General features: G+C 41.5%; 1 protein-coding gene across 1 annotated transcript in view; it reads right to left on the reverse strand.

The window, feature by feature from the left end:
* LOC109038682 (27 kDa hemolymph protein) overlaps window positions 1-7338 on the reverse strand; it is an 89782-nt gene extending 82444 nt beyond the window's left edge. The window contains exon 1 of the mRNA XM_019053834.2: window positions 6983-7338. Within this exon, the coding sequence (XP_018909379.1) occupies window positions 6983-7049 (67 nt within the window). The 5' untranslated portion in view covers window positions 7050-7338. The remainder of the gene's footprint in view (window positions 1-6982) is intronic.
* Window positions 7339-11510: the final 4172 nt, after the last annotated feature.

Genomic DNA, 11510 nt, shown 5'->3' on the forward strand with positions numbered 1-11510 from the left:
CGACCTCTCCCATTGACTCGATCCACCGTGCGCCGGTGCGCAACGAAGTCATGCGCTTAGTGTGATCCACTCTAGGCCACTTCGAAAAATGACCGCGATGCTCCCTAAATTTGTTCCATCCGATCCAAAAACGATGAATTCCACGTATTTTCACTCTCTGATAATATGAAGACCTGCGGCCGTGTGCCTTTTTTGGGGGAAGTAAAGAAAATAGCAAAAAATAGTACACAAGACGAATATTATAAAACTTCCCAACGTTGGCAAAACAGCAGCGTTGTGCCTGACTTGTGTTTAACTGGGCCTCTAAAATACGACTTTCAAGTTTCAGCACTTGTAAAAAGTTTTCAGACACATATCGTTTATACAGATTTAATTTTTTTGAGAGAAACCAAAAAATGTCCGAAACAGCAAAAACTGCAATAAAGGTAAACAGCTAAAACATGTCCTAGCTTGAAAATTTCTGATGCCCGCTGATAAGTAGCAGTGTATTTAATTAAAATATCAAATGATAACTTCCTGAGTCACAAAGTGAGCACTATCACGTAGAGTCAATTGAACTTCCCGTAAATTAAAGAATAAAACGCGTAGAACTTGTTTTTGTATTTTGCTTTTTTTTTTATAAAGAAGTTTGCTTCCTCCAATTATAAGGTAGTAATTGCCGAGCAGATGTACGTTTCAATCTTTCTACAAAGATGCCTTTGAAAGCGCCATAGTTTCACAAGAAGAAAGCTCGAATATGCGGGTGCGTAGTGCGTGCCTCTCTCATCAGTTAGACGATATCATTGGTATTTTAATGTATCTTACTTTAGCACTTAACTTTTAAAGTTTTATATTGTTTAGATTTGTAATTTAAATTATGAAATAATGAAACGACATTTAATTAAATTATTTTGTTAAATAACTAGATATTTAAAACATGATTTTATTTGAACTCTCAAAATGTATTTATTTTACCTCTTAAATGGTAATAATATAAAAATTCTTATATGTTAATAAATTTCAAGACAACTGCCTTGTGCGAGATTTTTGGAGCCTTGCGCATTTTTGGATATTTTTTGGTTTCTCTTGAGAAAATTAAAGCTGTCTAAATTATATGTGTCTGAAAACTTTATACAAGTGCTGAAACTTGAAATTTGTATTTCAGAAGCCCGGTCGAACAGGAGTGAGGCACAACGCTGCTTTTTTGCCAACGTCTTTTGCACTATATTTTGCTATTTTCTTCAAATTTCCCAAAAAAAAGTCAAACGGTCGCAGGTCTTCATATTATCAGGGAGAAAACATACGTGGCATGCATCGTTTTTGGATCGGATGGAACAAAGAGCTTGATGCAAAAACGGCTTTCCCCCCCCCCCCCTTGAATTGAATCAACCTTTGTCTATTGATTACTCATAGTTGAGCGCTTCTTTTCTCAAATTTTCAGACCCTTAACAAATTTTGGGGGGCGCTATGAGGGATGGAAGTCAAAACCTATGTACCTCGATACCTATCGAACGAAGAAAGATATCGAGGTCTGGTTTGAACGAAAAATCATCTGAAGTTGTATACTTTAAGATTGTTAAGGTCAAAATCCCGAAATCAAATTTTCAAGGTAACATAAGTGCCTATTTTCAGTTTTTGAGTCGAGACAATTTCTTTTAAACAAAGAATTTACAAAGTACCTACTCAATTTTTTATTTAAACCAAAACCAGTTTCTTAAATTGTTTGTCTTTTTCCGCATCCAACGAGTGGTCCATTAAGCTGGGGAACCGAGGGGCTTGAGAGTTAAGGACGATTGAAGTTTACGCTTAACGCACGCCGACCGATTTTCGCGCGCTAAAATATGGTTTCAAAGCCGGATTTGGGTGTAACTAAATCAGATTAAATGTTCAAACCGTGGAAAATACACTTTTAGGGACTCTTGGGGGTGGCTGAGTTGAAAAATTACAGATACTTCCAAAAATTCGCTTTTCTCCGTGGCGCTACTTGAGAGGCCCACTGAGCGACCGGCGGCACAAACTAACTTACCTAAGTAGTCGTGTAATTTTGCATTATGTAGACGGAGTAATTTTGGACATGATACATTTGAAATCCTAAGTTTCACCTGACTCAAAGTGTTTGCTGCTAATACCCAGGAGTGCTCCGACTCATTGGTCGGAGAATTGACCATTTGCTATTGGCCCCTCTTCAATTATGAGATTAGTCCAAAGATCTCTTAGGAACTTAAATTAATGACCCAGGTGGTGTGCTTGATGTCCACTTTTACAGAATTAAAGGCCTTTTTTCTAAAGGGGTACGAGGTACGTGCAAAACGGGCCATTTCACGCTCGTGTCGGATACCATTGAAACTTGCCCGATTCATTCATCTAACAATGCCCCATGTTTTCACAAAGTTTCAAGTCCCCAAAAAATTTTGGGGGGAAGTGGCGGGGGGTCAAAGTTGAAAATCCGCTAAATTTTCGCGAATTTTTTACTCGGAAACTACTGAATATTTCGAAACGCGGTTCTAACGAGCATTTTCAGTGTGAAAAGAGCTTTCAGAAAATGTATAATATCATAGGGTTTTGTCGACTTAAACTCGAGTTATCGCCTCCGAAGCGCCGGAACGCTAAAAAATGACCCGCTTTTTTGTCACGTTCGGGCCGATCCCTAAAATATTCCATTTTCAATTTCTTTGAAAAACTGATATGTTATTCCTGACTCTCTATGGCACCTTTATGTCTTTACCGTATCCTGGGGAAATGTTTTGTTCGCGAGTTAAGCGCGGAAAGAAGCGGAAGTCGGGAAAATCGGCTATTTTGAACTGCGCGCGGCGCATGGGTTAGAAGGAGAACGCCCCCACATGCGCAGGTCGGCGAAGCACTGTGATTCGCCGACCTGAGCATGGTGGGCACGTGTCTCCTGAACCCGTCGCGACGCGCGCAGTTCAAAATAGCCGATTTTCCCGACTTCCGCTTCTTTCCGCGCTTATAACTCGCGAACAAAACATTTCCCCAGGATACGGTAAAGACATAAAGGTGCCATAGAGAGTCAGGAACAACATATCAGTTTTTCAAAGAAATTGAAAATGGAATATTTTGGGGATCGGCCCGAACGTGACAAAAAAGCGGGTCATTTTTATAGCGTTCCGGCGCTTCGGAGGCGATAACTCGAGTTTAAGTCGACAAAACCCTATGATATTATACATTTTCTGAAAGCTCTTTTCACACTGAAAATGCTCGTTAGAACCGCGTTTCGAAATATTCAGTAGTTTCCGAGTAAAAAATTCGCGAAAATTTAGCGGATTTTCAACTTTGACCCCCCGCCACTTCCCCCCAAAATTTTTTGGGGACTTGAAACTTTGTGAAAACATGGGGCATTGTTAGATGAATGAATCGGGCAAGTTTCAATGGTATCCGACACGAGCGTGAAATGGCCCGTTTTGCACGTACCCCTTTACAGTCCTTCAAAACGAGCTTTCCGTATGATTTTGCTAAGAAGCAAGTCTAGCCTCTAGCCCCCCCCCCCCCCCCCCCCCCATTTTAACGTACCTCAAAGTCGTTTGACGAGCATAGAGAGAGCATATCTGGACCGCGTTTAACAGAAAGGAACCAAGCCACATCAGCTATTGCCTAATTTAATTAGGCAATTTAATTTTTTACGAGAGAATGTTTGTGTGGATTCCTTTGAAAATGTTAAGGGATTTGCTTTGTACTGTAGAGAAAATCCACTGAAATTTGCACGAAAATCCGTACATCCGTTTTCAAGTAAAAAATTAAATTGCTCGATATTGCTCGATTGTGGGTATTTTGGCACGAGAATAACGAATTTGACGTTAGATTTTCAAAAAAACCCTAATTTTTCAAAATGGCCGTCGGTTTAGGCTCAAAGTGGCCGAAAATTTGACAAACTCGATTTTTTTGCCAATGGATTCACCTGAAATTCGGTATCTGGGGGTATTTAGAGTCCCTTTATACCCCCCTGGGTATAAAGGGACTCTAGGGGTATTTTGACCCGAGAATAACGAATTTGACGTTCGATTTTTAAACAAACCCTAATTTCTCAAAATGGCCGCCGATTAAAGTTCAAAATGGTCAACACTTGGCAACCTCGACTTTTTGCCGATAGATTCGCCTGAAACTCGGTGTTTGAGGGTATCTGGGTGGGAGACAAACAAATTCGACGTTATTTCACCGAGTTTCAGGCGAATTTATCGGCAAAAAGTCGAGGTTGCCAAACGGAATTATGAGTTTTCCTTCCCGATGAAACGCTTTCAGATCGTATTCCAAGTTAATTTTTACTGAGAATAGGCAAGGAAGTTACAATCATACTTATGTTTAATATTTCTGGCTGAAATTTTCGTTTAAAGAAATGTACCCGATGGGCTCGTTCCTTAACGCACATGTGCAAGGGCAACTTTCTGACGAAAATGGACCTATCATTTTGGACTTAGTATATTTTGGATTTTTGAGAGCTGTAATGCGGTAGTTTTTCCTTACAAATTTGGAAATAACGTCCAATCATTCTTCTCTTTAATGCTTCCAGGAGAAATTTTTACTTTTGGAAATTGGGGAGGCAAGTGTGAAAATTGGAAAAACGGAAGGGGGTCGGGGATTTTTATAAAACGAAGGGAGGGCTCCCCTCAGGCGCTCAGGCGAGGGGGTTCGGGGGATCCCCCGAAAAATTACATTGACAATTAGGTACCCATGGAAAAAATAAGAAATATTAAAAAAAAAAAACCTCACGAATTCCATTAAACACGGTTTTTAAATTATTCACTGATAAAAATAGCAATATAAAATATACCACAGAAATTTCACTTTAAATTCGGGCAATCAACGCCAGAAATACTGACAACGAAAAGTGACTACGATACCCTGCAGCATCAGAGTGCATCGCGTATAAGCATGGTATAGGTCTGTAACATAGAGTACACTATGGTCTGTAACCTCCTCACCGCAGTTTGGTTTGTTTACAATCATGCCGTTAAGAGGGTACGAGATGCGACCACCATTCTTTATCCGCCTTGAAGTTGACAGTTGTTTACTTTCGGTTTGCAGGCGTTTTCGCATCACTACTATCCACATGAAAACATCAGACTCTTTCAGAAGCAAGAACACTAGCTTAGATAAGTTTTCTAATACTTTCAAACCCTGTAACTGTTGGATCCCAGAACACTGCTTTCTGAGAAGCAAATAATGGGTTATCAGTCGAGACAATATCAAGATCAAATGAGTGAACAGATTGGCCCAGATATTCCGGACCACATTTCACCAAAAACTGCTGTTTGTCAAACCGCCGTCAACACCTACCAAGCGGCGAGTAGGCCTTCGGCCATGCTCGGCAATCTTCGTAGCCAATCAGGTTGCCGCTCGCCGCCCGTAAATCTCAAAGAAGGTTCGGCCCCTACACTTTTCGAATTTTGGATTTTGGCATTCGGCCTGATTCTCTTTTCCTCTTTTCCGTAATTAATAACAATAAAAAATTCATTTAATAATTACTTAGCGGCACCTTGTCCAATTTGTGCCTAGCGCCTCTACAACTTTGCAAATTTGGACGTTACCTTTTGAACATTTCATCCCTTCCCTTTGAAATTACTTTGAATAAGTACACTTCACATATCACACGGGACTTTTATCCGCATATTTACTTGGCTTTATTCGCAAAGGATCTTTTAGGAAGTAAATTCTGTCGATAACTTATTGGGGATGGTCAAGTCACCAATTAGAGCCCGTCATTCCATGCCATTATTATTACAGGACTAGGTTTCTTACCTATAATTTGATGGGCACCGTGAGAATAATAGATAACCACAGTATTTGATCCGTGCCTTAAAAAATGAACTGCTGGTGGCAGAACCATCTTGGTGATGTTCATTAGGAATTTTAGACTTTATTCTATTTTTTCAGCAGATGAACATTACATGGTAACTTGTAAAGTCTTGCCTCATTTTCCTCGAGTTCTACTTAGTTTGATGCCAAAAAACAAGAAAATTCATAGAGAAACGTGCCTTAAAGGTGATAGTTCCCCCTCATACTTACTATCAGAGTTCCAACGGAAAAAATCTTGTTGTCATAGGTAAATACGGTTTCCATTGCTTCTTCAGCTGTTAATAGACAACTATGCGGGTTTGCTGGAGAATTTGGTGACTGCTAGGATTGTTAATTAGTATCTCCGAAGCCTGGTTGTTATAGCTAAACTTAAAGCATTGGCTTCAACGCATCGCAAAACCAGAACCTTGGAGAGACCAGCGAACATCCATAAGAAAGTGAGTGAGGAGCAAGGTACCTAGCATTGTACATCCGTCTGGATTTCACAACTACCGTTCCTAGGGATTTAGGATTCAGATTCGCACATCAACCAGTAAGCTTTTCTCCCAATCATCTTGATATAGAGGCAGCTATGCAAGGCGCAGCCAGGTAGTCCAATGCTCAAGCCACTTAATCAACACAAATATTATCCTAACTTACAACAAAATGACTTGTTTCTTCTCTAACAATGGAACCGGAAAATGTTACTTTGAATGCGCGAGAAACTTCTTTGGTCGAGATGAAGAAACGTAAATGAAGAAATGAGTCCGGAACATCTCGACCAGGTACAGGCCGCTTTGTTTACATTAGGAGTCTGGAGTATCTCGCCGCAATTTCACTTGAAATCACCATGAACAGATCAACGGGGTAACTGATATTTGATTTTACGAAAGGGATAAATGTTAGACGCGGACGAAAGTTCTTTAGTCGAGGTAAAGAAACGCTAACGCTGAGAAATTGAGTCTGGAACATCTCGAGGAAGTCCGCTCTGGGTCCGCTTTGTTTATGTCCGGACTATGTCTCCGTTCGTTTGTTTACATTAGGAGCGAGTTTGACACCGATGACAGACTCTGGTTTTTGATGAAAATTTGGTCTGGAATATCTGGGCCAAACGCAAAAACCAGATCAAATGGTACTTGATGGGTCGAAAAATTAAGGACTCTTTGGGATGCATAAAGTAGATAATGCGAAGAAGAAAAGAATGTATGTGACATACCAACAAATGCAACAAGAGCAGTAAGGCAAGTGGCACAGAATCTTCTCATTCCTGGATTTGAGATCATCTTAGATGAAACAATATGTAGCACTAAGAGCACAAAAACCACAAAAACACCCGTGTCTCCCGATGCACGATTTAGCCGCACAGACTTTTTGACGTGAGCATATAAGTACGTAAGTACTTAGGGGAAAACGAATGTAGAAAATGCCTATACACACTTAAGTAAGCTGAATGGGACCGAATTTAATTGACCTCACAAGTTGATCAGTGATCACAGTCGTGCGAGCAAGCGATACGCAAGCAAAACTTATTCTTACGACAGCTGATTCAGGATTCAGCCAGCCAGACTGCCAGATCATGACAGGGAGTAGGGAGTATAGAAGGTTAGAGGCCCGAATCAATGCTAGGTAATAGAAACAGAAGCGCTCGCAGCGCGCTCGCTGGCAACGTACGCAACTACTATTTTCTATTGTTTTCCAGTGACTAGCGGCGGGTATGTTGCCGCCGGACCACCTCCACGTAGGCAATTTTTTATACATCGTCCGTCCGCAACTCTCGCTTAGCCAATCAGCGCAGTGGTATGGGATTCCGCTCGCCGCGTACTCTCGCGCCAACGTACGCAACTGCTTGCTCACGGCTCCAACTTCTGTTTCAATTCTTCTCTATCCAGTCGGGCCTCTAACCTTCTATACTCTCTGGATCATGAAAGAATTCATTTCAGATTCATCAGATTGTTACTAGAGTACCTGTATAGCGAGAGTATAGACAGATGTGAAACTCCGAAAATCCATCAGGCCTTCACCGATGCCTCCGCGAATAAAGTTAGGGCCCAGAAATGCAGCCAACCTATGAATTTCAATTGTCCAGAACGATTTATTAATACAATTCTTACGAACCATCGTTTATAAAGCACGTATTTGACTTAGTTTTTGCATAAAATTACTCATTTTTGTGGAAGAACGCTCATTTATGTACTTTCCTAGCCATTTTCGTAAGAATTAGAATCTACCGACTGGCAGTGAAATTTAGTGCGTCAGAAGTTGGTTAGAAGGGTGGCTGCACTTTTGGGCCCTAAGCCCTCCATGAAGCGATCTGTCCATACTCTCGCTATACAGGTACTCTAATTGTTACTAGAGGCTAGAGTACCTTTATAGCGAGAGTATGGACAGATCGCTTGATGGAGAGCTTAGGGCCCAAAAGTGCAGCCACCCTTCTGAGCAACTTCTAACACACGAAATTTCACTACCAGCCTACAGATTTCAATTCTAACCAAGATGGCCAAGAATGTACATAAATGAGCGTTCTTTCGCAAAAATAAGAAAAATTATGCAAAAAGTAAGCCAATCACATGCTTTATGAACGACGGTTCGTAACAATTGTCTTTGTAAATCACTCTGGACATTTGAAACTCATAGGTTGGCTGCATTTCATGGGCCCTAACTTAATTCGCGGAGGCATCGGTTAGAGTCCCTTTATACCCAGAGTTACGACAACTCACTTTTGGTTGGGCCAGGATTGGGCTGAAAGTGGCCTAAAAAAAAATCCAATTCTGATTGGTTCTCGCTCATGGAGGCCGAAACTAGTGCACCAAGATGGCAGTACCTCGAATGTGAACAAGAATAATGAAAATATTACCTAATTGTGGTTTATCAAGAGTAAATTGTTATTTCCATCGGTCTAAAATGAAAATAGATTAAGAAATTATTCACAAACCAATCTCATTTTCTTTTTAATTGATCTATTTGTTGACGTTGTTGTTTTTGTGTGACAGACATCGCAGGATTCCTGATCCTTATCCCTGAATATCGTTCGTTTGAGTGCACTAGTTTCGGCCTCCATGGCCAGCCAAGGTCGGCTGCCAGTCAGCTGATAATCGAGTTGTCGTTACTCTGGGTATAAAGGGACTCTAGCATCGGTGAAGGCCTGATGAATTTTCGGAGTTTCACATCTGTCTATACTCTCGCTATACAGGTACTCTACTAGAGGCCCTGCCCTGTATGAGGAAAACATAGTGAACAAGAAGTTGCATACGTTGGCGCGAGAGTGCGCGGCGAGCGGGATCAGAGAGTATGGAAGGTTAGAGGCCCGACTCAATGTTAAGTAATTGAAACAGAACCGCTCGCAGCGCTCTCGCTGGCAACGTACACAACTACTATTTTCTGTTGTTTTCCAACGATGTAGAGACTGAAACTAGAGTACCTATATTGAGAGAGTATGGCCACGGGGGTTACCAGCTCTGATTGGCTCAGCCATCTTAGGCTGAATGGAGCCCTTAGGACCCAAAAATGGCGGACACCATGAATTAATGTAATGCAAAATGACTCAAAATGTAGTTTTCTTTGCTTATCGTAACGAGAAATTTACCCAAATGCACTATTGCGACATCTTTACATATTTTTAAGGCTAATCGTGTGCAATTTTTGAGAAAAATTATCGTAGATGTAGTAAGGTTGGCAGCAAGTGCGGTTGGTGATAACCGTCAAAAGTTGGCAATGACCCCCCCTCCCATCCACAAAAACCAAAACAAAGCACCGCCATTTTTGGGTCGTATGGAACGCCGTTAGTGTCAAAACCCTTTTCTTGCGCGCGCGGAATTTTTTCTGGCGCGCGGAATTTTTTTTCGGCGCGCGGAAAGAAAAAACCCGTTCTCGATGAAAATCTCTGAATTTCCGGATTCCGCGCCGGTTTTCGATATATTTGCGCCGTTTGTGTCAAAACTATTTTTTCCGCCGCGGCGCTCCAAATCTGTTCCGCGCGCAGAATTTTCGATATATCAATTCCTGCTCGCCGATCGTGTCAAAACTGTTTTTTCCGGCGCTGCACCAGGAATTAATTCGAAAAAGTGGCGCGCGGAATTATTTTCTGGTGCATAGCGCCAAATCAGAGGTGGTAACCCCAGTAGCCATACTCTCTCAATATAGGTAGGTACTCTCTCAAGCCCCATTCAGCTCCAACATTCAGCGTGTGATTGCGGTGTTAGGGGACTCTCGTGTCAGCCTATTTTCAAGCGACCAATGAAAAACCGGAACAGAAATGGCCATACTCTGTCTATAAAGGTACTCTATTGTCACTGGCTCTATACAGGGTGATCCAAAAGTCCCTTCCACCCCCTCTAACTTTTTACTAATTGAGGTAAAGATTTGCAACTTATGGGATATTTCTAGGTCAAAGGGAGCTACTTTTTGGCCCCCCTAAAATTTTCAGGGGGCCCTCCTTGGGGGGGGGGGGGCAACGGCCCCCAACTTTTAATTTTCAAATGGGAAGACCCCCTTTGTGATAGCTCGTTCGAAAGAGCATAAACAAAGAAAACTTTTCGAGCAAACCCGACGTCAATATCTCAAACCGTTTCAAAATGGCGGCCGGTTAAAGTTCAAAATGGCCGAAAATTCACACCGGTTATTTGTCGATGGATTTTCGCAGAAATCGGTATGCAATGGTATTTTGACACGAGAAAAACGAATTTGACGAAAGATTTTCAAAAAACCAAAATTTCCAAAATGGCCGCCGGTTAAAGTTTAAAATGGCTGAAAATTGTCACCTCGGTTTTTTCCTGATGGATTTGCCTAAAACTTGGAACTCGAGAGTATTTTGGCATAAAGTAAACAAATTTGAACTTAGATTTCTAAAAAAAATCAATTTTTGGTCATTTTGAACTTTAACCGGCGGCCATTTTCGAAATTTCGGTTTTTTGAAAATCTTACGTCAAATTCGTTTTTCTCGTGTCAAAATACCCTTGCATACCGATTTCTGCGAAAATCCATCGACAAATAACCGGTGTGAATTTTCGGCCATTTTGAACTTTAACCGGCCGCCATTTTGAAACGGTTTGAGATATTGACGTCGGGTTTGCTCGAAAAGTTTTCTTTGTTTATGCTCTTTCGAACGAGCTATCACAAAGGGGGTCTTCCCATTTGAAAATTAAAAGTTGGGGGCCGTTGCCCCCCCCCCCCCCAAGGAGGGCCCCCTGAAAATTTTAGGGGGGCCAAAAAGTAGCTCCCTTTGACCTAGGAATATCCCATAAGTTGCAAATCTTTACCTCAATTAGGAAAAAAGTTAGAGGGGGTGGAAGGGACTTTTGGATCACCCTGTATAAACCATAAACTAGAGTACCTGTATAGCGAGAGTATGGACAGATCGCTTCATGGAGGGCTTAGGGCCCAAAAGTGCAGCCACCCTTCTAACCAACTTCTAACGCACAAAATTTCACTGCCAGTCTGCAGATTCCAATTCTAACCATGATGGCAAAGAATGTACAGAAATGAGCGTTCTTCCGCGAAATTGAGTAAATGTATGCAAAAACTGAGTCAAACACGTGCTTAATAAACGACGGTTCGGAACAATAGTATTAGTAAATCGTTCTGGATAATTGAAATTCACTGCATTTCTGGGCCCTAACTTTATTCGCAGAAGCATCGGTGAAGGCCTGATGGATTCTCGGAGTTTCACATCTGTCCATACTCTCGCTATACAGGTACTCTACCATAAACCAACTGATATTAGCAGTAAGTTGCAAGGGTTCTACGCG

The sequence above is a fragment of the Bemisia tabaci genome, chromosome 5 (genome assembly GCF_918797505.1).
Source record: "Bemisia tabaci chromosome 5, PGI_BMITA_v3".
Lineage (NCBI taxonomy): Eukaryota > Metazoa > Arthropoda > Insecta > Hemiptera > Aleyrodidae > Bemisia > Bemisia tabaci.